The 19,281-nt window shown below is 39.3% G+C and overlaps 1 protein-coding gene across 7 annotated transcripts in view; it reads left to right on the top strand.

Moving 5' to 3' along the window:
* SMC1B (structural maintenance of chromosomes 1B) overlaps positions 1 to 19,281 on the top strand; it is an 82,822-nt gene that overhangs the window by 20,532 nt on the left and 43,009 nt on the right. For 2 of the 7 annotated variants that reach the window (XM_019447174.2, XM_019447173.2), the window contains exons 2-10: positions 1,346 to 1,534; positions 4,015 to 4,127; positions 4,215 to 4,418; positions 7,383 to 7,621; positions 8,896 to 9,154; positions 10,106 to 10,246; positions 15,026 to 15,108; positions 15,902 to 16,109; positions 18,805 to 18,990. In XM_019447174.2, coding sequence (XP_019302719.1) covers positions 1,360 to 1,534; positions 4,015 to 4,127; positions 4,215 to 4,418; positions 7,383 to 7,621; positions 8,896 to 9,154; positions 10,106 to 10,246; positions 15,026 to 15,108; positions 15,902 to 16,109; positions 18,805 to 18,990 — 1,608 coding nt within the window. In that variant the 5' untranslated portion in view covers positions 1,346 to 1,359. The remainder of the gene's footprint in view (positions 1 to 1,345; positions 1,535 to 4,014; positions 4,128 to 4,214; positions 4,419 to 7,382; positions 7,622 to 8,895; positions 9,155 to 10,105; positions 10,247 to 15,025; positions 15,109 to 15,901; positions 16,110 to 18,804; positions 18,991 to 19,281) is intronic. The other 5 variants (XM_019447175.2, XM_019447179.2, XM_019447176.2 and 2 more) reach the window with 5 other exon arrangements.

Raw genomic sequence — 19,281 nt, 5'->3', positions numbered from 1 at the left:
TAAATTTATAGCATTTTAACCACTTCTGATTCTTTTTAGAAAGATTACAAACTGGGGCGCCTGGCTGGTTCAGTTGGTGGAGCATGCGAGTCTTGATCTCAGGGTTGTGGGTTCAAGCCAAGATCATAAACTTCTAAAACTAAGCGTAGTTCCACTGGCTGGCAGTATTTTCTTTGTATTATCTTCCTCCTGTTCTGGCATTGGAAATTTAAGTTCCTTGAGGATATGGGGGAAGGAATGTGATTGATTGATTGATTGATTGATGGGTAGATAGATACAGATGGTGGTAGCAATGACACAGCACCTTGGAAATTGTCTTAGAGCAAACTGTGGGCTCATGATTGTAAAACAATTTGGCCTTTGGATCAGGAATGCCCAAGACTACACACCCCCCGCCCCCCGTTTCGGTGATTTGCTAGGAGGATTCACAGAACTCAGCGTGTAGTTGTACTCGGGATTGTTATGTGTTACAGCGAAAGGGAACAGAGCAAACTCAGCAAGAGGGAAGGCACGTGGGACAAACTGAAGAAACCAGGCACGAGGTTCTAAGCATCCTCCCCCAGTGGGGTCACACAGGACAGGCAACTCCTCCAGCAATACGTAGTGGCAATGTACATGAAATGTTGTCTACCAAAGAACCTCAAGCAAAGACTCGGTGCCCAGGATTTTTATTGGGGAATGGTCAGCCAGGCACCCTCTGTCTGGCACAAACCAAAATCTACCAAAATTCCAGACTCCTAAAAAGAAAACAGGCGAGGTGTCCAGCGTCAATCATGTCGTATAAACACTTTCGGCACAGTGAGACATTCTTATCAGAAAGCGGTGGAAACTCTCCCAAAATACAAATCCCCGGGTGACAGCCAATCTTGGGAGCAGGCCTTTCAAGGGATTGCAGGCTCAGACCTGCTCTATAACTTTTCTGTACCGCCACCTCCTACAATCATAAGTATTCTGGCAACCTTATTCTAGTCCTTCGGATATCTTGGACATACTTAGCCATTTTTTAAAATAGGTGATAGTTAATCATAAAATGGAATGACTGAAATTCAGAGCAGTTAAATGAATTGCCATAGTACAATATTTAATAATGGAAGAGAGTTGGGTTTAGATCCACTTGCTTAGATCCTTAAATTTAGGCCACTTAATACTCTGCCATAGCTGCATGGAAGAACGCAGTGATCTATATAAAATTGGTCACGTGCATTTTAAACATAGACAAGACAGTACTACTCTTGAGACATGTGTATTGGCTATATTTCACTTCCATTGTTGGCTTCTTTGTCTCTGGACAAGGTTTTTTATTGTTAACGAGGGATAACTTTTCTCTCTGTCTTTTCTTTCCCAGGAAAATCTAATGTAATGGATGCACTTAGTTTTGTAATGGGAGAGAAAACAGCTAATTTAAGAGTGAAAAATATTCAAGAACTCATTTATGGAGCACATATTGGAAAACCTGTCTCTTCTTGTGCGAGTGTAAAAATTGTGTACGTGGAGGAAAGCGGAGAGGAGAAAACATTTACAAGGATTATCCGAGGTATTTTTTTTGTAGATACTTGCTTATGCGTCCTTTGATTTTTCAAAAGTTAAGTCAGATGACCTGTTTTTTAATTATTTGAAGGCTGTGATTTATTATTTCACTGGCATAGTAAACTAGAGATTTGGAGTTTTTTTGTTTTCCTCTCTCTCTTGGATTGCAAATCTCAGAAGTAAATGATAGAACCTGTATGAGTCTCCACTAAGACTCTTTTTAAAGCAGACATATTTGTTCAAATTTCTCAAATGTCAAATAGCATTTTTCTACTGGTTATTAGGTTAAAATGATGGAAGTTCTTTACGTATGTTTAACTTTCTTAGTGGTGAACTGAGTATATGTATATATACAGATATACATACATACATATATATATATATATATACACACACACACACACACACACACATACACATACATACTTACTAAAGTTTAGAGAAAGAGAGACCATGCATGCGTGTGTGAGCAGGGGAGGGGCAGAGAGAGAATCCCAAGCAGGCTCCACACTGTCAGCAGGAGCCTGGCACAGGGCTCAGTCTTACAAGTCATGAGATCATGACCTGAGCCGAAACAAGAGTCATATGCTTAACCAACTGAGCTACCCAGATGCCCCTGTATTTTTGGTTTGTATAGAAAGTTTTTCTACCACTGAGTAGCAATTTGCGTGAAATATATGAATTTGTATTTTGTGATTTAAATCCTATAATTCCTGTTTCCTGAAGAAGCAAGATTGAGAGTTGTTTATGAATATCTTTTCTATATGTTCAGAGTTTACAGAGCCTCCATAATATAGGCATGTCTTGGTTTTGGTTTTTTGTTTTTGATATTTCATTCTGGTCCACTAGAACATGGGCTTAATTTTCTAACGTATAAATACTATTTTATTAATAAATACTTGTATACCTATACCTTAATGTGTAATTTAAGTATTTTTACCACTTTATCACCTAGGTATCTTTATTGGTGAATTTTCTTTCTCACTTTTGGGTTTTTACTCAAAAGTCTCTGTTTCAGTAAGGATTCTCTAGCCTACTCTTTATTTACTAAATCGTCATAAATTTATTTTTCCCATCTTTATTGGGGTATAATTGATAGGTAAAAAACTGCATGTATTTAGGGGCACCTGGCTGGCACGGTTGGCAGAACATGTGACTCCTGAGCTTGAGGTTGTGGGTTTGAGCCCCAGGTTGAGCCTGGAGCTTACTTTAAAGGAAAAAGAAAAAGAAAAAATGTTAATTTCACAAAATTGCATGTATTTAAAACATGTATGTTTTAATATACATTGTGAAGTCAGTACCACAGTTGAGCTAATTAACACGTATCACCTTACATAGTTACCGTTCTCTTTGCATGCAGGCACTACTGTTGCATGTGTTTGTGGTGAGAATACTTGAGATCTACCCTCTTAGCAGATTTGAAGTTTATAATACAAATTGTTAACTGTAGTCACGTTGCTATATACTAGATCCCCGGAACTTAGCATCTTGCATAACGGAAACTTTATAATACGTGACCAACATCTCCCCCCATTTTTTCTCCCCTTGGCCACTGGCATCCACCATTCTGTTCTGTTTCTATGAGTTTGACTATTTTAGATTCCACATATAGGTGCGTTCGTGCAGTATTTCTGGGCTCTCTATTCTGTGCCATTGGTTTCTGTGTCTGTTTTTATGCCAGTGCCATACTGTTTGCATTACTGTGGCTTTATGATATATGTTCAGACCAGAAGTGCAATGCCTCAGCTTTGTTTTTGCTCTTAGCCCATCTGTCTTAGTTTGTTTGGGCTGCTGTAACAAAACACCACAGACTAGATAGCTTATAAATAATAAAAACTTATTTCACAGTTCCGAAGGCTGGGAGTCCAAGCTCAGGTTGCCAGTATGGTCAGATGAGGGGCTCTCTTCTGGGGTGCATACAGCTCATTGTGTTCTCACATGGTGGAAGGAACTAGGGAGCTCTGTGGGGTCTCTTTTATAAGCCCACTAATCCCATTCATGAGGGCTCCACGGTCACAACTTAATCACCTCCCAAAGGCCCCACCTTCTAATACCGTTAGGATTTCTACATATGAATTGGGGGGGGGGAGACATAAGCATTCATCCTGCAACACTATCATGTTTAAAATTGTAATGTCTGTTCTCTGTCACAGAAACTTCCATATCCCCTTCCCAGCTCTCTTTTACTTCTTAGCACTTAACACTTTCTCACATCTTTATTGTACTTACATATCTCATTTTTGTCTGCACTGTGGGATATATAAGCTCCTCGAGATCCAGACTGTCCTCCGTTTTGTTCACTGCTATAGAATTCTCCTTGGCATAGAGTAGACATTCAATAATTGTTGACTGATTAAATGCGTTTATTAATAACACCTATGTTGTCACATAACTGGCCACTTCAATAAGAAAAATAATTTTACTAACCTTTGAATAGTTGTTACGCGTCTGGTATTTATAGTTCCAATAACAGTTTTATTCTCTTAGGGGGATGCTCGGAATTTCATTTTGATGATAACCCCGTGAGTCGTTCTGCTTACATAGCCGAGTTGGAAAAGATAGGCGTAATGGTCAAAGCACGGAACTGTCTCGTTTTTCAGGTAAGGAGCGGTACTAGTTTAGTTGGCTCACGATTTTGAAAATGCATCCATATATTTTATGTTGATGTGCTTTACTGTTTTTGAAAGGGAACTGTAGAGTCGATTTCAATGAAAAAACCCAAAGAAAGAACCCAGTTTTTTGAGGAAATCAGCACTTCAGGAGAGCTCATAGGAGAATATGAGGAAAAGAAAAGAAAGTTACTGAAAGCCGAAGAGGATGCACAGTTTAATTTTAATAAGAAAAAAAATGTGGCTGCAGAGCGCAAACATGCAAAGTTAGAGAAAGAAGAGGTAAGGCGGCGTCGTGAAGATGAAACCAGGAACTGTTGGATACAAAGTCTTTTGTCCGTCAGCATTGCTAGGTATTGGCTTTGGGTTACCAAAAAGATTTTTTTTTTTATAATGTAAGACAAATAAGGCCCACTATTCATTAAAAATAAGCTTTTTGACGTAGTCTCTACTGTTTTGTTTCCTAAATAGGCATTGCTACCTGAAGTACAAAAATGTCTGATTTTCCCAACTAAAAATAAGCTTGAGGGGTGTATATCTTACATGGCATAGGCTTTCAACTTTTGGATCTTGTCCCTTTACACTCTTATAAATTCTTGAGGTCCCCAAAGAGTTTCTGACTGATATTTACTGTGTTTGAAATTAAAACTGAGAAATTTAAGAAATATATTATAGTGATCAATGTAAAAACAGCAATAAGAAACATTACACGTTAATATAAATAACATACTTTTATGAAAAATAATTGCATTTTGTAAAACTAACCAGAAGGGTGACGTTGTTTTACATATTTATAATCTCCTTAATATATGGCTTAAAGGAAGACAGGTGAATGCTCCTATCTCCTTCTGTATTAAATCTTATTTATGTTAAGGCCTAGCAGCTTTACCCACCATTGGCTTTTGCACCATCAGTGTAAATGTCAACACAATGAAAAAGGCAAATGAAGTCTTACTATTATTATGGAAAGAGTTTTGACTTCAGGGGCTCCCTAAAAGGGTATTGGGGACCTCTAGGAGGCCAGAGGCATGCTTTGCATATGCTGTTCTGTGGTATTTCTTGGTGCCCTTTACAATGCCTAGTAGAGTACCTCATTTATGGTTGATAGTTCTTTGCGTTTAGAGTGATCTTTGTCAGCGTACCTGGGTGGCTCAGTCAGTTAAGCATCCGATTTTGGCTCAGGTCATGATCTCGTGGTTCGTGGGTTTGAGCCCCACGTTGGGCTCTGTGCTGAGAGCTTGGAGACTCCTTCGGATTCTGTGTCTCCCTCTCTTTCTGCCCCTCCCCTGCTCACACTCTGTGTGTGTGTGTCTGTCTCCCTCAAAAATAAACATTAAAAAAAATTTAGATCTTTGTCAAATGCAAATCAGACTCTGTTCTCTTTTTTTTTAATTTTTAAATGTTTATTTTTGAGAGAGAGCTAGCAAGCGTGAGTGGGGGAGGGGCAGAGAGGGAGGGAGAGAGAGTATCCCAAGCAGGCTCCTCGCTGTCAGTGCAGAGCCCAAAGTGGGGCTCGGACCCACGAACCATGAGATCATGACCTGAGCCAAAACCAAGAGTTGGACGCTCAATGGACTGAGCCACCAAGGCGCCCCAAATTTTGTCTTTCTCTTGCACAAAACCTCCATCAGTGGAGTGCTTCCCACTAGTGTCCCTGTCCAGCCTACTGACCTAGACCATCACCCACCTCTCAAGCGTTGGTTTCCTCTACTCTCCCACCACACTGGCCTTTACTACTTATTGAACATACCGTCCTCACTTCTAGCTTGAAGCTTTTGCTATTTCCTCTGCTTGGATAGCTGTATGCCTGATTTTTTTCATGGCCAATACTCTCTCATTCAAGGTGTTTCATTGCCATTTTCTCAGGTAGGCATTTGCTATCCACACCCCCAATCTAAATTGGCCTTCCCCTCCCTGGTACGGTTGTATTACCCTATTGTTTGTTTTGTAACATCTATTGCTGCATGAAATTATCTTGTTTATTATTTGTTTGCTTGTTTAATCTCTAATCCCCGCCCCTCCCGTTAGAACAACTAGATTATAAGCTTGTAAGAGCAGGGACTTTTTCTGTCTTCTTCCTTCCTATATTCCCAGCAACAGAGGCCTGGCACATAGTAGGCAGTCAGTAATATTTGAAGAAATAAAAGTGTTGTGTTTCTCACTGTGATGTTTGTTTCTTCATATTTTTACATGTGCGTATGTGTCCTTGGGTTTGTTAGTGGTAAGGGGTGGTATTGGTGAGAGTCAGACTATGTTTCTCATAATATACTGAAACAGCTTTCAGAAAGTAGAGTCGCAGAACATTAAACATTATGAGGACAGTTAGAATCGTTGAATTTCCTATTTGTTACAGTGTCATGGCAGATGGCTTTTTACCTGTTACTTGGAATATGTCATTGATTAGGAGATTTTCTCTCAAGGCAGCCCATTCCTTTATTCCTTTATTCCTTTATTCCTTTATTAAGAGTACAAATGGTAAAGAAATTCTTCCATTGTCCATATACTTTAGAATTTTAATATTCCTGTTCTATTAATAGAAAAATTATATCTTATAGCAGGAATTTTACCCGGGATTCTTGGATTTAATGTTGCTAGGGACCTATAAGTCATTCAACTTTCTTCAGTTTACAAATGAGGAAACTGATAGCAGAAATGTTAATGGTGAGGCACCTGGGTGGCTCAGTTGGTTAAGTGTCCAGCTCTTGATTTTGGCTCAGGTCATGATCTCACAGTTTGTGAGATTGAGCCCTACATTGGGCTAAGCGCTGACAGTGCGGTGCCTTCTTGGGATTCTCTCTCTCTCTCTCTCTCTCTCTCTCTCTCACCCTCTCCTTCTCTCTCTGCCCCTCCCACATGCGTGTGCAGGCTCTCAAAATAAATAACTAGAAACTTTAAAAAAAAGAAACGTTAATGGACTTGCCATACTCTGAGGTCCAAGGTCCAAACAGAAATGCGATGAGGACCCAGGTTAGCAGGTGCCACTTCATTGTTCTTACCACCATATCACTGAGTATATGAGAATAAAATCTGGTTTACTGGTTTGTTGTGTATGTGTACACAGAAACCTCCAAATAATGCTACTTTTGACAAGCATTAACTTCATAAATTTGATAACTTGTGAATGATACTTAAATAATAAATAATTTGATTCCTTAGAGATCATCTGTTGGTACTCTCACTGAGTTTATGAAAGGTCAACTTCAGGATATTCCCTTTTAACTGTTACTGAATTGTACTGTTTTATAGGCAGAACGTTACCAGAGTCTCCTTGAAGAACTGAAAATAAACAAAATACAATTACAGCTTTTCCAACTATATCATAATGAAAGGAAAATTCATTTTCTGAACACCGAGTTAGAGCGTGTGAACAGGAATTTGAGTGTCACAAAAGAGTCTCTTTCTGATCATGAAAACATAGTTAAAGCCAAGAAAAAGGAACATGGAGTGCTAACTAGAAAACTACAACAAACAGAAAAAGAGTTAAAGTGAGTTTTAAAACATAGTTATTAACAGTTAGGTTTTATGTACATTGATAAAAAAATAAAAATAAGTGACATTTTGAAAGTTGATTTTTTAGATAAACTTTTTACTTTGGAATACTTTTAGATATACAGAAAAATTCCAAAGATAGTAAGAGTTCCCATATTCCCCACATTCAGTTTCTCCTACTTGATAACATTATTAATATGATACATGTGTCAGAATTAGTGAACCAGTGTTCATGCACTATTGTTAAGTGAAGTCCATGGTTGACTAATATTTTCTCTCTTTTCCCCAGTGTCTTTTGTCTCTGGTCCAGGACACTATGTTACATTTGTTATCCTGTTTCTGTGGGCTCCTCTTGGCTGTGACAGTTTCTCAGCCTTTCCTTGTTTTTGATGACCTAGATAATTTTGAGCCATATTGGTCAGGTGTTTTTGTAGAACGTCTCTTAATTTGGATTTGCCTGATAGTTTCTCATCATTAGTCAAGGTTTATGGATTTTGAAGGGGAAGGCCGTAGGGGGTAAAATGTCCTTCTCATCACATCGGGAATATCTACATATAATATGTTATGTGACCTAGCATTTGTCTAATACATCATAATATGAGTTGCCATCATTGTTGATGTTGACCTTCTCTTGCCTGTCCGTAACCTCCATGGCAGTAGCGAGCAACCTGGCTTCCATGGTCAGCCGGTCATTTTCAGTTCTAGTAATCATCTATAGCGGTACTGCTGATGTTAACCCATACCCTCATGGGGAGCAACTTTGGCAATGAGAGTACAGTGCCTGTGCACAGGTCCTCTTGCTTTTAGTTTTATAGACTTGACTCATTTTCAGAGTTACTTAGGTTAGCACCTTTCCTCCCAATCCCCTTCAGGAAGGTGATTTCATACATTGGTAATACAGTAGATTCTTTGGTCACATTTTGTATTCCATCTGGATCCCTTAGCCTCCTAAGTGATTTTTTTAATTTGTATACATTACATTAAGGTTCACTTTTGGTGCCATGAAGTTCTATGGGTTTTCACACATGTACAATGTCCTATATCCACCATTATGGTATCATACAGAGTGGTTTACCACTCAAAAAATTTCCCTGTGCTCCACCTGTTCAGTACCTCCCCCTCAACCTCCGGAAATCACTGATCTGCTTATAGTCTCTGAAAGTCAATTTTTAAAGTTTATTTTTAAATGTATGATTTGATCAAAAGAACTTCCTTCCCTTATATAGTATAGATTTAATTTACTTTAAAGCAAACTTTATTTTCTTTTTAGATCTCTTGAAGCACTTTTAAATCAGAAAAGGCCTCAATACATTAAAGCCAAAGAAAATACTTCTCACCACCTCAAGAAATTAGATGTGGCTAAGAAATCAATAAAGGACAGTGAAAAACAATGTTCTAAACAGGAAGAGGACATAAAGGCCCTGGAGACAGAGCTGGTTGATTTAGATGGTGCATGGAGAAGTTTTGAGAAGCAGGTTGAGGAAGAACTCTTATACAAAGGGCGAGACATTGAACTAGAAGCCAGTCAGGTGAACAAGTCAACATATGAGAAAACTTTCTATTATTTCAGCTTCTTAGCAATAACTTAAAGGATGTCCTCTCTGATATTTTAAGAGATTGATCTCAGACAATCCTCATCTCAGTGATGGGGATTGAAATTTTTCAGCCTATATGCAGAATGTATCTTTAGGGTATTTTTATTTTATAAGATCCGATGGCATTATAACCTTTATGAGTTCATTGAAGTCATAGAAAATACTTCAACAAGACCACATGGTATCATTTTGTAATAAAATTAGGTAATTGATATTCTTACGTTTTTGAGGTAATCATTTTTTCCTTACGGATATTATAAAAACTTAAAAATCAAATATACGTGGCTTTGAAGAAACATGACCACTTAATTGGCAGGAGGGAAGTTGATTGAGGTGGTTTAAATGTGGTGGTGAATTAATATGCAATTTGGTATGTAAGATTTAATTATAACAAATGGGAAAAAAATAATTGACAAATTGGTAGTAGAGCTCCCATAATTTTTAATTCAGAGTTTTCAAACATTCTCTCAACTGACTTTTTATCATATATCTTTCATTAATGTTATGATAATTTTACATCATAAAATATATACCAAAATAACTATATAAATAAAATATTTGATTTTATATGAACTCCTTGCATGTGGACTGTTCATGAGTTTAATCTCCTTCTTGTTTTATTTTTTAATCCCCCTTCTCTTTAAGTTTTTCTTGCAGAGACTTTATAGAGTTGGTTTTGAATCCTTATCTGTCTCTCTATCTAGGCAGTTTTAAATAAGAAGAGGTTCATTTTACGTTCACATTATCTTACCTGGAAAAGATAACCAATTATGATCTGATTTATTTAAAACTGATAAGATTATCTTCTAGTCAAAGGATATCACATAAAAATTTCCTCTCGTGTTTCTTCTGTGAGTTAGTAATATTTTAATACTCCTTATACAGCTGGATCGTTATAAAGAACTTAAGGAACAAGTAAGAAAGAAAGTGGCTATAATGACCCAACAACTGGAAAAGCTGCAGTGGGAACAGAGGGCTGATAAAGAAAGACTGGCGTTCGAGAAGAGGAGGCATGGAGAAGTTCAGGTACCTCTGTTTGTGCAGTCGTGACGGGGAGTTACCATCAATGCAATGGTATTCTCTTTTTATGTCAGCTTTTCGGTGTAGTGATGGATTGACGTTAGGCATAAGCAATTAATTTTAAAAATTCTGGATTCCTTGTTTTGCCACTGAGTGTCCTTTAGGTGCTCCTTCATCATGGTCTAAGATAGAAGCAGAAAGCACCTTCTTTCATGTAATCAGTAAGTGTTTTCTGCACACCTGTGTGGTGATGGGCATGAGCAGATCCCACAATTTTGTTTCCTTCATGTGTTTTAGTTCAGTGAGGTGAGGAGGAGGATAAATAAAGAGAAAAAACAGACAAGTATCTTAACGGAGGTGAATGCAAGGCCCTGTGGAAACATCAAGGACACGGCCCAGGAGGAGCCTGGGAGCTTACTGCACTGCGTGGGAAGTGACCGTCAAGGCCGCATGATAGTGCTCTGCCCTCCAGTTAGGCAGACCTGGCTTCCAGCCAGTCTCCTCCTGTCACGGGTCTGTGTAGTCTTGAGAAGTAACCAAATTCTTTAACTTGTCTGGGCTGGGCTTTGATTTCTTCATTTGTGCAAGAGGGACCAATGAGTCTACCTCATAGAGACGGGAAAGTTGAATACGATGAAAGCGTGTGAGAAGACACGAAGCGTCTGGTCTCTTCCTCTATGCCTCATGACCTCGTTTTCCGAAGAGTGAGAATTGGACTCCAAAATTATTATGGCGATTCAGCAGGTCACAAATCGTGGTATTTTATACAGTCGGTGGGCCATCCTAAAAATATGACCATTTCTGATAAGAATTGTAAAGGGTAAATGGTTCTGAATTACATACACATTTGACTTATAAGTAAATATTTGGAATTTAGAGGAAAACGTTGATTGATTACTTTGCCAGGCACGTTGCATTCGTTGGCTCCTGTACATCTCACAATAATAACAAAGAGTAGGTATTTACTCTAGGGTACAGATGAGGAAACAGGATTGGGATTTCAAAATGAAATGTGTCTGTGGAAATGGGTCTGACGTTTTCCAGAGATAACAGCAGTAATATTACAGTGTAGCGTTTATCTGTACATACCACGTATATGGCATTTTACGGCACTGCTCTGAACCCGATTTATTTATTCAATATTCCGACAAATGTATGAAGTAGATACTAGTATTGTTATGTTCTCATCCTGGATTTTCCTCTTTTCTGAGTTTTCTGCCTTGGTGACTTACGTGCCCATAGATTGGAATGTCATCCGCTGATGACTCCGCAAATCGTATCTCTTCCTCACAACCTCACATATCCAGCTGCTTTGTCACCATCTCCTTTGTGGATGTTGAATAGATCCCTCAAACTTCATCCAAGCCGAGCTTCTGATCTTCACCCCCACATGCTTCCCACACGTAATCTTTCCCATTTTAGGTGATGAAATTCACTCTTACTGGTTGCTCCGACCAGAAAACTTGGGTTCCGTCTTTGACTCCTTCAGGGAATTGTGCCGGCTCCACTTTGTACCAAGTCTCCTATCGCTTCTCCACTGCCCTGCTGGTCCCGATCACCGTCTTCTTGTTTGTTTGTTTGTACCACTCTGATAGCCTGCCAGGTTTTCCTGTTTCTGCTGTCGTCTCCTCTACAACGGCCTCAGCACAGCAGCCGAAGAAATGGTTTTAGTATCTAAGTCAGATCACGACACTTGCTCTTTTTTACTTCCTCCAGTAGCTCGCCATCACACACAAAGTCAGGGTCCTTGAGTGCCCTCCATAGAGCTACCTGATCGCTCGCCCCCCCCCCCCCCCCCCAGTTTACCTTTCAAATCTCCGCTTTATCTGTTCTCCCTCTTACTCCCTGTGATCTGGCTGTACTGGCTTCCTGGAACATGTTGGACATATTTCTGCCTTCAGGCCTTTGCACCGGTTATTCCTCTGCTAGGAACAAGCTTGCCCTACATTTCTTCATTTGCCACTCCCTCACTTCCTGCAAGTCCCTGCTCAGATGTTGCTTTCTCGTTGAAGCCTACCCCGACCTCCCTATCTAAAATTATACTACCCACCACACTCCTGCTGGCCTTGCCCCGGCTCTGTTCTCCCAAAGTGTTTCTCTCCTAACACATGATTTAATTTCCATACTATATTTGTCTGCCTTCCCCCTCTAGAAAGTTAACTCCACAAAAGCGGGGAGATGTTTGTCTGTTTTGTTCACCGATACAACCCAAGTGTCTAGAATAGTTCCTTATCCAGAAGGGATAATCAGTAAATATTCGATGGACGAATTTCACGGATGAAGGAATCAAGGCACAACATGGTTAACTTGACTAAACGAGTAAGTGGAGGAACTGGGATTTGGTTCCAGGCGCTTTGTCTCCACGGTCAGTCTTCTTCACCATACACTGCACGCCTCTCACGTTAGGCATGTTGTGAATTGGCAGGTGAAAAGACGACCAAGAATGAAAGGCGAACTATGTGAGAATCATGAGTGGAAGAGAGAACGTTTTGTGGAAGGAGAAAAACAGATGTAGTACCAAAGCAGTAACTACTTTAAGACACTTGTAGCGTTTGCATCACATTGTAAAATTGTACACTGATTTCAGTAAATACTCTTTGTACATTTTTGCCTTTGTACATGCTAGTTTTGGGAAAACCTCCTCATCTTTACATATTAAATTCTGTAGTTACTCACACTGCAAAGCCTTCTCGGGCCCACTTTTTCTTCCCACCAAAAACCTGAAACTAATTTATTCCTCATCTAATTACTCGTTGGGCTTAATCTGCATCTAAGGGCTTTTATCAGATTGAATAAGAAGTACAGTTCATTTGGTACCAGTTCCACTAGACTGGAAGCTTTTAAAGGCAGGGTTTGGAACAGTGTTCGTTGTAAACCATGTACTTAGAAGTCCGTAAGCGGTGGTTGAGTTGCAGCTGTCTCTTTTTTTTTAATGTTTATGTGACAGAGAGCACACATGCATACGCGTGAGTGGGAGAGGGGAAGGCAGGGAGAGAATCCCAAGCAGGCTCCATGCTGTCAGCACAGAGCCTGACACGGTGCGTGATCTCACGAGCCGTGAGATCATGACCCGAAGTGAAATCCAGTGTCAGGCGCCCTGTGGCTGTCTTTTGAATACAAACACATCGGTAGTAGAAGAGGAACATGTCAGGTTGGAGACAGATGGAGACGTCTGTACCCAGACTCAGTTTCCCACAGGACGGGAGGAGCTTTAACTTCCCACAGATCCTGAGATCACAAGGTTCTGGGCGGTGTTTGCTTCTCCCAGACAACTGCGTGATCAGCCGGCATCTGAAATCCAGAAGACCCGGTACCAAAACAGTCTGATTATCCTCTATTGTGTGTCGAGCAGAACACCCAGGCCTTAACCACTTCTCCATGGGAAGACCCTGGCCTTTTCCATTTTCTTCATTAAAGCCCATTCTTTAAACTAAGCCATATCTGAAGTTTGTTCTGAGCTCTTGGCGTAACAGATGGTGACCTTGATAAGTATTGACCACAGAGGAGCCCAGCTGGCGTGATACAAGGCCTGGGAGTGGCCAGAGCAAAGGCAGAGGCAGGTGTTTCCGATTGACTTAATTTGGTATGCCTCGTTCATCTTGTTTTTGCTTCTTTGGAATTCTTTTTTGTTGTTGAAAGTTTTATTTTTTTAATGTTTATTTTTGAGACAGAGAGACACAAACTATGAGCAGGAGAGGGGCAGAGAGAGAGAGGGGGACACAGAATCGGAAGCAAGCTCCAGGCTCTGAGCTGTCAGCACAGAGCCTGACGCGGGGCTCGAACCCGTGAACTGTGGGATCATGACCTGAGCCGAAGTCGGACGCTTAACTGACTGAGCCACCCAGGCGCCCCTCTTTGAATGGGATTCTTAAGTTTGTGATAATAGAATTTCAGTATAACGACTCTAATTGTGAAATGTGTGAGTTCTAGAGAGAAGGAACTATGTCTTGCTTATTTTTATAACTCCGGCACCTAGCACAGTAGATGTTTCTTCAGTGAATTTGTATTACAAATGAGTAAAATGACATAATTATCTTCATAGAATATATTTTTCCTTTTCCAGATGAAAATTTTGTCATTTCATCTGCTATTATATACTGAAAAGGAATTGTTTTTACTTTGGTACGCTCCTGGTTTTAGATCACTTAGTAATGGAGTCAGAAAGGTTAATCTGGCTGTAGTGCACGGGGTGAATACGGGAAAGGTTAGATACGAAACCTTGAAGGCTAGTACAGCACTTGTATTTAGTGATACAGTGAATGGAGCAAGACTTTTGCAAAGTCCTAGTCTCACAAGCCCATGGTTGCCTTCCAGGTGCCTATGCTGTTTGTAACACCAAGTAGCTGCCCTAGAATTACTGTCTACTTGTGTGTCTCCCACCAGCCCTCGGTCCTTGAGAGCAGAGACTCTATCCTGTTCATTATTATATCTCTAGTTCCCAGTACATGGCAGCCAGGGAATAAATATTTATTGAATGAATTAGTTTGAGGGACAGATAAGAAATGTGTAGATATTTGAAGATCAACCCTTAGAGTTTGGAGTTGCCAAATATCTAGTGAATGGTGGAGCCAGGATTTGAACCTTGACCCTTACAAACTCAAAGCTCTATGCTTTACTGTCTTTTCAGAGTTAAACCTTGCTCTTATAGGTGTTTTCATATGGTTATATTTGATATATTTCAAGTTTAGAACATTTTACAATTCTCTAGTAACTTCTAGGAGGATAGTGAAAAATAACTTCATTTGGAGTTGCTGTAATTGATTTTAAGTTTTCTTCCTGTTTTAGGAAAATCTAAAACAAATAAAAGAGCAGATAGAAGATCATAAAAAACGAATAGAGAAGTTGGAAGAATATACGAAAACATGCATGTGGGTACAGGGGAAATTCTCGTGGCTTTCTTATGTCTCAAGGGGCTGGTATATTCGGGGTATTTCTGTGACATAGAAGCTTCCACTGTATCATAATGTTCTCACTCCTGCGGTTTTTTTCTTTTTTAAAAAAATGGTTATTTGTTTTGAGCGGGGAAGGGGCAGAGAGAGAAGGAGAGAGAGAGAATCCCAAGCGGGCTCCATACTCAGCATGGAGCCCAACGTGGGGCTCGATCCCATGACCGCAAGATCACGACCTGAACTGAAATCAAGAGTTGGACATTTAACCAACTGAGCCATCCAGGGGCCCCTCACTCCTCCATTTTTTTCATTTCATTGTAGATGATTAAAAATTATACTTAACCACATAAGTAAATACACTATTTAAGTTTTAAAATATAAACTTTCAAGTGATGAAACTTGAAATGTTGGTATTGATGTTTTATAATAAGTTATGTCACGATAGCTGGCATGACCCGATTGTCCTCCCACTAAGATTTTTGTTTTTCATTGGCATTTACTTATTGTTAAGCCCACAACGACTCCTCTGATTATAGTGATCTATCCTTACTTTCACTTTCTCAGTCTTCAGAAATGTGTATCTTCTGAATCAACAAAGAATGATCAAAATCTCTTTGCCCATGTCCGGTGCTGAGCTTATTTTATTGTCGTTTTCATCATTTAAAATTGATAAGCACTATTCCATTCCCCTACAGTGCCAGACCACAGTATGTTGTATCTTGCAATTAATTTTTTTTCTTTTTGGTAGTAACTTATTGTTATTATCATGTAGGGATTGCTTGAAAGAGAAAAAACAGCAAGAGGAAACCCTAGTGGTTGAAATTGAAAACACAAAATCAAGAATGTCTGAAGTTAATGAAGAATTGAACCTTATTAGAAGTGAATTGCAGAATGCTGGAATTGATAACCATGAGGGAAAACGTCAGCAGAAGAGAGCAGAAGTTCTAGAACACCTTAAAAGACTTTACCCAGATTCTGTGGTAATTAGAAGTGAATGGTTAATTGAAACAAAAGGGCTAAGCTTTCTTATTTGGGATTTTAAAAGTTACCATTACTAGGAAGCAGAATTATTTCAGAAGTCTTTTAGTTTTGTGTTTGATTATTTGTATTTAAAATATAATAGTAGATAATTGTGACAAAATTTAACTTCCAACAGTGTCTAAAGATAAGTAATTATCGGAGAGAAACCTGGACATTAACAGTATGACCCAGAAAGTCTGAGTTACGACCACTATCCCCATAGGTCACAACACATCGCCTCAAGCCTCATGTTCTTCTTGGTTTTGTTTTGTTTTGTTTTTAATATTTTCAGTTAACCTCAATGGCATACTTTTGAAATAATGATGTTTTATTCTCTAAATCTGTGTATCCACTTCTGCTGATGCATTTCATTAGCTGCAGGACAGCTCCGGTTGTTGGGGCATCAGCTTCACAGAATGACTTCCTCTGCTGTCGGGGTTGTGGTGTCTCACTCTCTTGTCATTAACACCAGGGGACACCGTGCAGTCCTTCTCTTAGGAGGGCCTGTTCTTAGCTTTTGGCCCTGGCAACCTCTTGAACTGTTTTGAAACTGGTCTTGACTTCTAGGTAGTGATGGGGGAAGAATAAGGCTGGGTCACACAATCCTTCCCCCCAGTACCAAACAGAATGACGAAACTAGTTTTAAAAAGTAGTTTCACAACCGAAAAAGGAACGGGGCTATTACATCTAATGCCGTAAACTTCAGAAAATGGTGATAGTCCATGATTTTAAAAAAAAAAAAGAAAAAAAAATTGAACATTTCTTGTTCTTAACTCTGCAGAAGGAAAACTGACAAATTCCTGAGAATTCTCACCTAGTATCCCTTAATCTAGCAACAAGTAAACACAAGTATATACGTGTGTGTGTGTGTGTGTGTGTGTGTGTGTGTGTATGTATGTGTGTATATATATTATATATATTTGTTTCCTTCTGATTCAAAACTAGCGGGTCAGGAAACATAAACCTCTGATGTTCTTAGATGGAAGTAAAGGCCAATTCAAAACCCTGTACCCAAAATGGAATTTTCCCTCCTCCCCCGAGGCAGAGGAACCTTGGTATTGGATATTAATTAAAAACTCAGAAGAAAGAGCAAAGCTCGAGTATTCGGACAAAAGATCTACACAGCCTCAACTCCGCTCTCACTTGCCCCTATCCTCCACGCCATTAGGTGATAGAAAACAGACCAGAAAATACTGAGGAGATAAAACAGAAAATACCTAATTTAGTCCACCACTTGGTGCTCTCAGTTGTAGGTGAGGCAATCAGGAAAGTTATCCACCACAGCAACTTAAAGGTCTGAACAGAGCTGCCCACGTAAGCAAGTTGAAAAGAATCAATACAACAGCTGTAGGTACATGCAATAATAAAAAGAAAGAGTAATTCAAAAAGCATTTAGAATGGGGCGCCTGAGTGGCTCAGTTGGTTAAGCGTCCAACTTTGGCTCAGGCCGTGATCTCACAGTTCGTGGGTTCAAGCCCCATGTCGGCCTCTGTGCTGATATCTTGGAGCTGGACCCTGCTTCAGATTCTGTGTCTCCCTGTCTCTCTGCCCCTTCCCTGTTCACGCTCTGTCTCTGAAAAAATTTTTTTAAATAAAATGTTTAAAAAAGCATTTAGGAGTCAAAGAGGCTAGTCTGGAAGAAGGCTACTGAACAAAATCCCCGTTAAGTATGGTGTGCTATGGATAATTTAATAAGAGCTTGAATTCATAAAACCAGATTTCACATCTGAGCTAAAACAAAATAAAAAGTAAACCATAGAGCCAAGAAAACAAATCAAGAACAAATATTATTGCTGAACTAATAAGTAAATTGCAAGTAGCGAGGAATGGGTTATGTAGCTGAAAGTCAAATGACTGACCTGGAAGTGAGGTTTGAGTTAATCACAGGTTGAGCGGAGAAGAAAAATACAAACAGCAAGGTAATGAATATTAAAGACAACGATGCCCTATCATAAAGAAATTGGTATTCCTGAAATAGAACCTATTAAATGAAGAAAGAGTAGAAAGATGTAAAATTGAATCTTCAGATATTCTAGGGAGCAGTGATGATACGGGACGGTTGATATGCTGACACTTTCTAGTAAAGTTTTTGATTTTCAGTCTAATTACTTCTTGGCCATTCATCAGATCTCATATAACACTTCTTCATAGGAAGACTTCCCTGGCTTCTCCAGTCAACCTGGTCCCCGTTACATGCGCTCAGGATACTTTGTGTTATCACAGTGTATATTATTCCTCTATTTTGTGCATGCTTATAATTATCATTTATATCTTGTCTACTGGACTGAAAGCCTTGTAAGGTCACTTGTTCAGTGATGGTCACACAATTTCTAGCTCAGTAAACTGCGTGTAGCAGGCACCTCATAGATTCTTATTTAATACTCAGAGAGTGGATGAGTTACGTGGCTTTGTGAAGCATTTCGATACCTTGGTAAGGCTAGTCTCTCCTCGTTACTCTTAAATGAAGTGTGGCACACCTGAATGGATACTTCCTAATTAAACCTATGTCCATTTGAATGAGACAGTGTTCAAATATGATATTTATAGTTCTATAAAATTAGTTTATGGTCCATTATGCTCTGTTACATTGAAAAACAGTGAATTATTTGTCCCTCAATAATGTGTTTGTTTTCTCCTGTTTTGAAACCTGCTAAGTTTGGAAGACTGCTTGACCTCTGCCACCCTATTCATAAGAAATACCAACTGGCTGTTACTAAACTTTTTGGTCGCTACATGGTTGCCATTGTTGTAGCCTCTGAGAAGGTAGCAAAAGATTGTATTCGATTTCTGAAGGAGGAAAGAGCTGAACCGGAGACATTCCTTGCTCTAGATTACCTTGATGTAAGAGATTTGTAATGTTTCTTACTTAGTGGTGACAAAATCTTGTCTTTAAAGCATGTCTTTATTGCCTAAAACTAGGCAGTGATAGAAAAAAAGTCATAGCTTGAATGCCTGTTAGTCACTCAAATGGCTGCTGTTAGAGTATTGGTAGGCAAAGCATAGTAGTTCTTGATTTAATATCATTTCTTTCTAATTTAGTTTTGCTGTAAGTGTACCTTGATGATTTTGAGGACATTACTCTAGTGGTACACCACTCTGCCTGCTAGCCAGCAATTTATTTTGTTCTGTAGC

This window comes from Panthera pardus, unplaced genomic scaffold, assembly GCF_024362965.1.
Source record: "Panthera pardus isolate Hobbes unplaced genomic scaffold, ASM2436296v1 HiC_scaffold_6, whole genome shotgun sequence".
NCBI lineage: Eukaryota > Metazoa > Chordata > Mammalia > Carnivora > Felidae > Panthera > Panthera pardus.
This window is presented reverse-complemented; position numbering and strand designations above follow the sequence as displayed.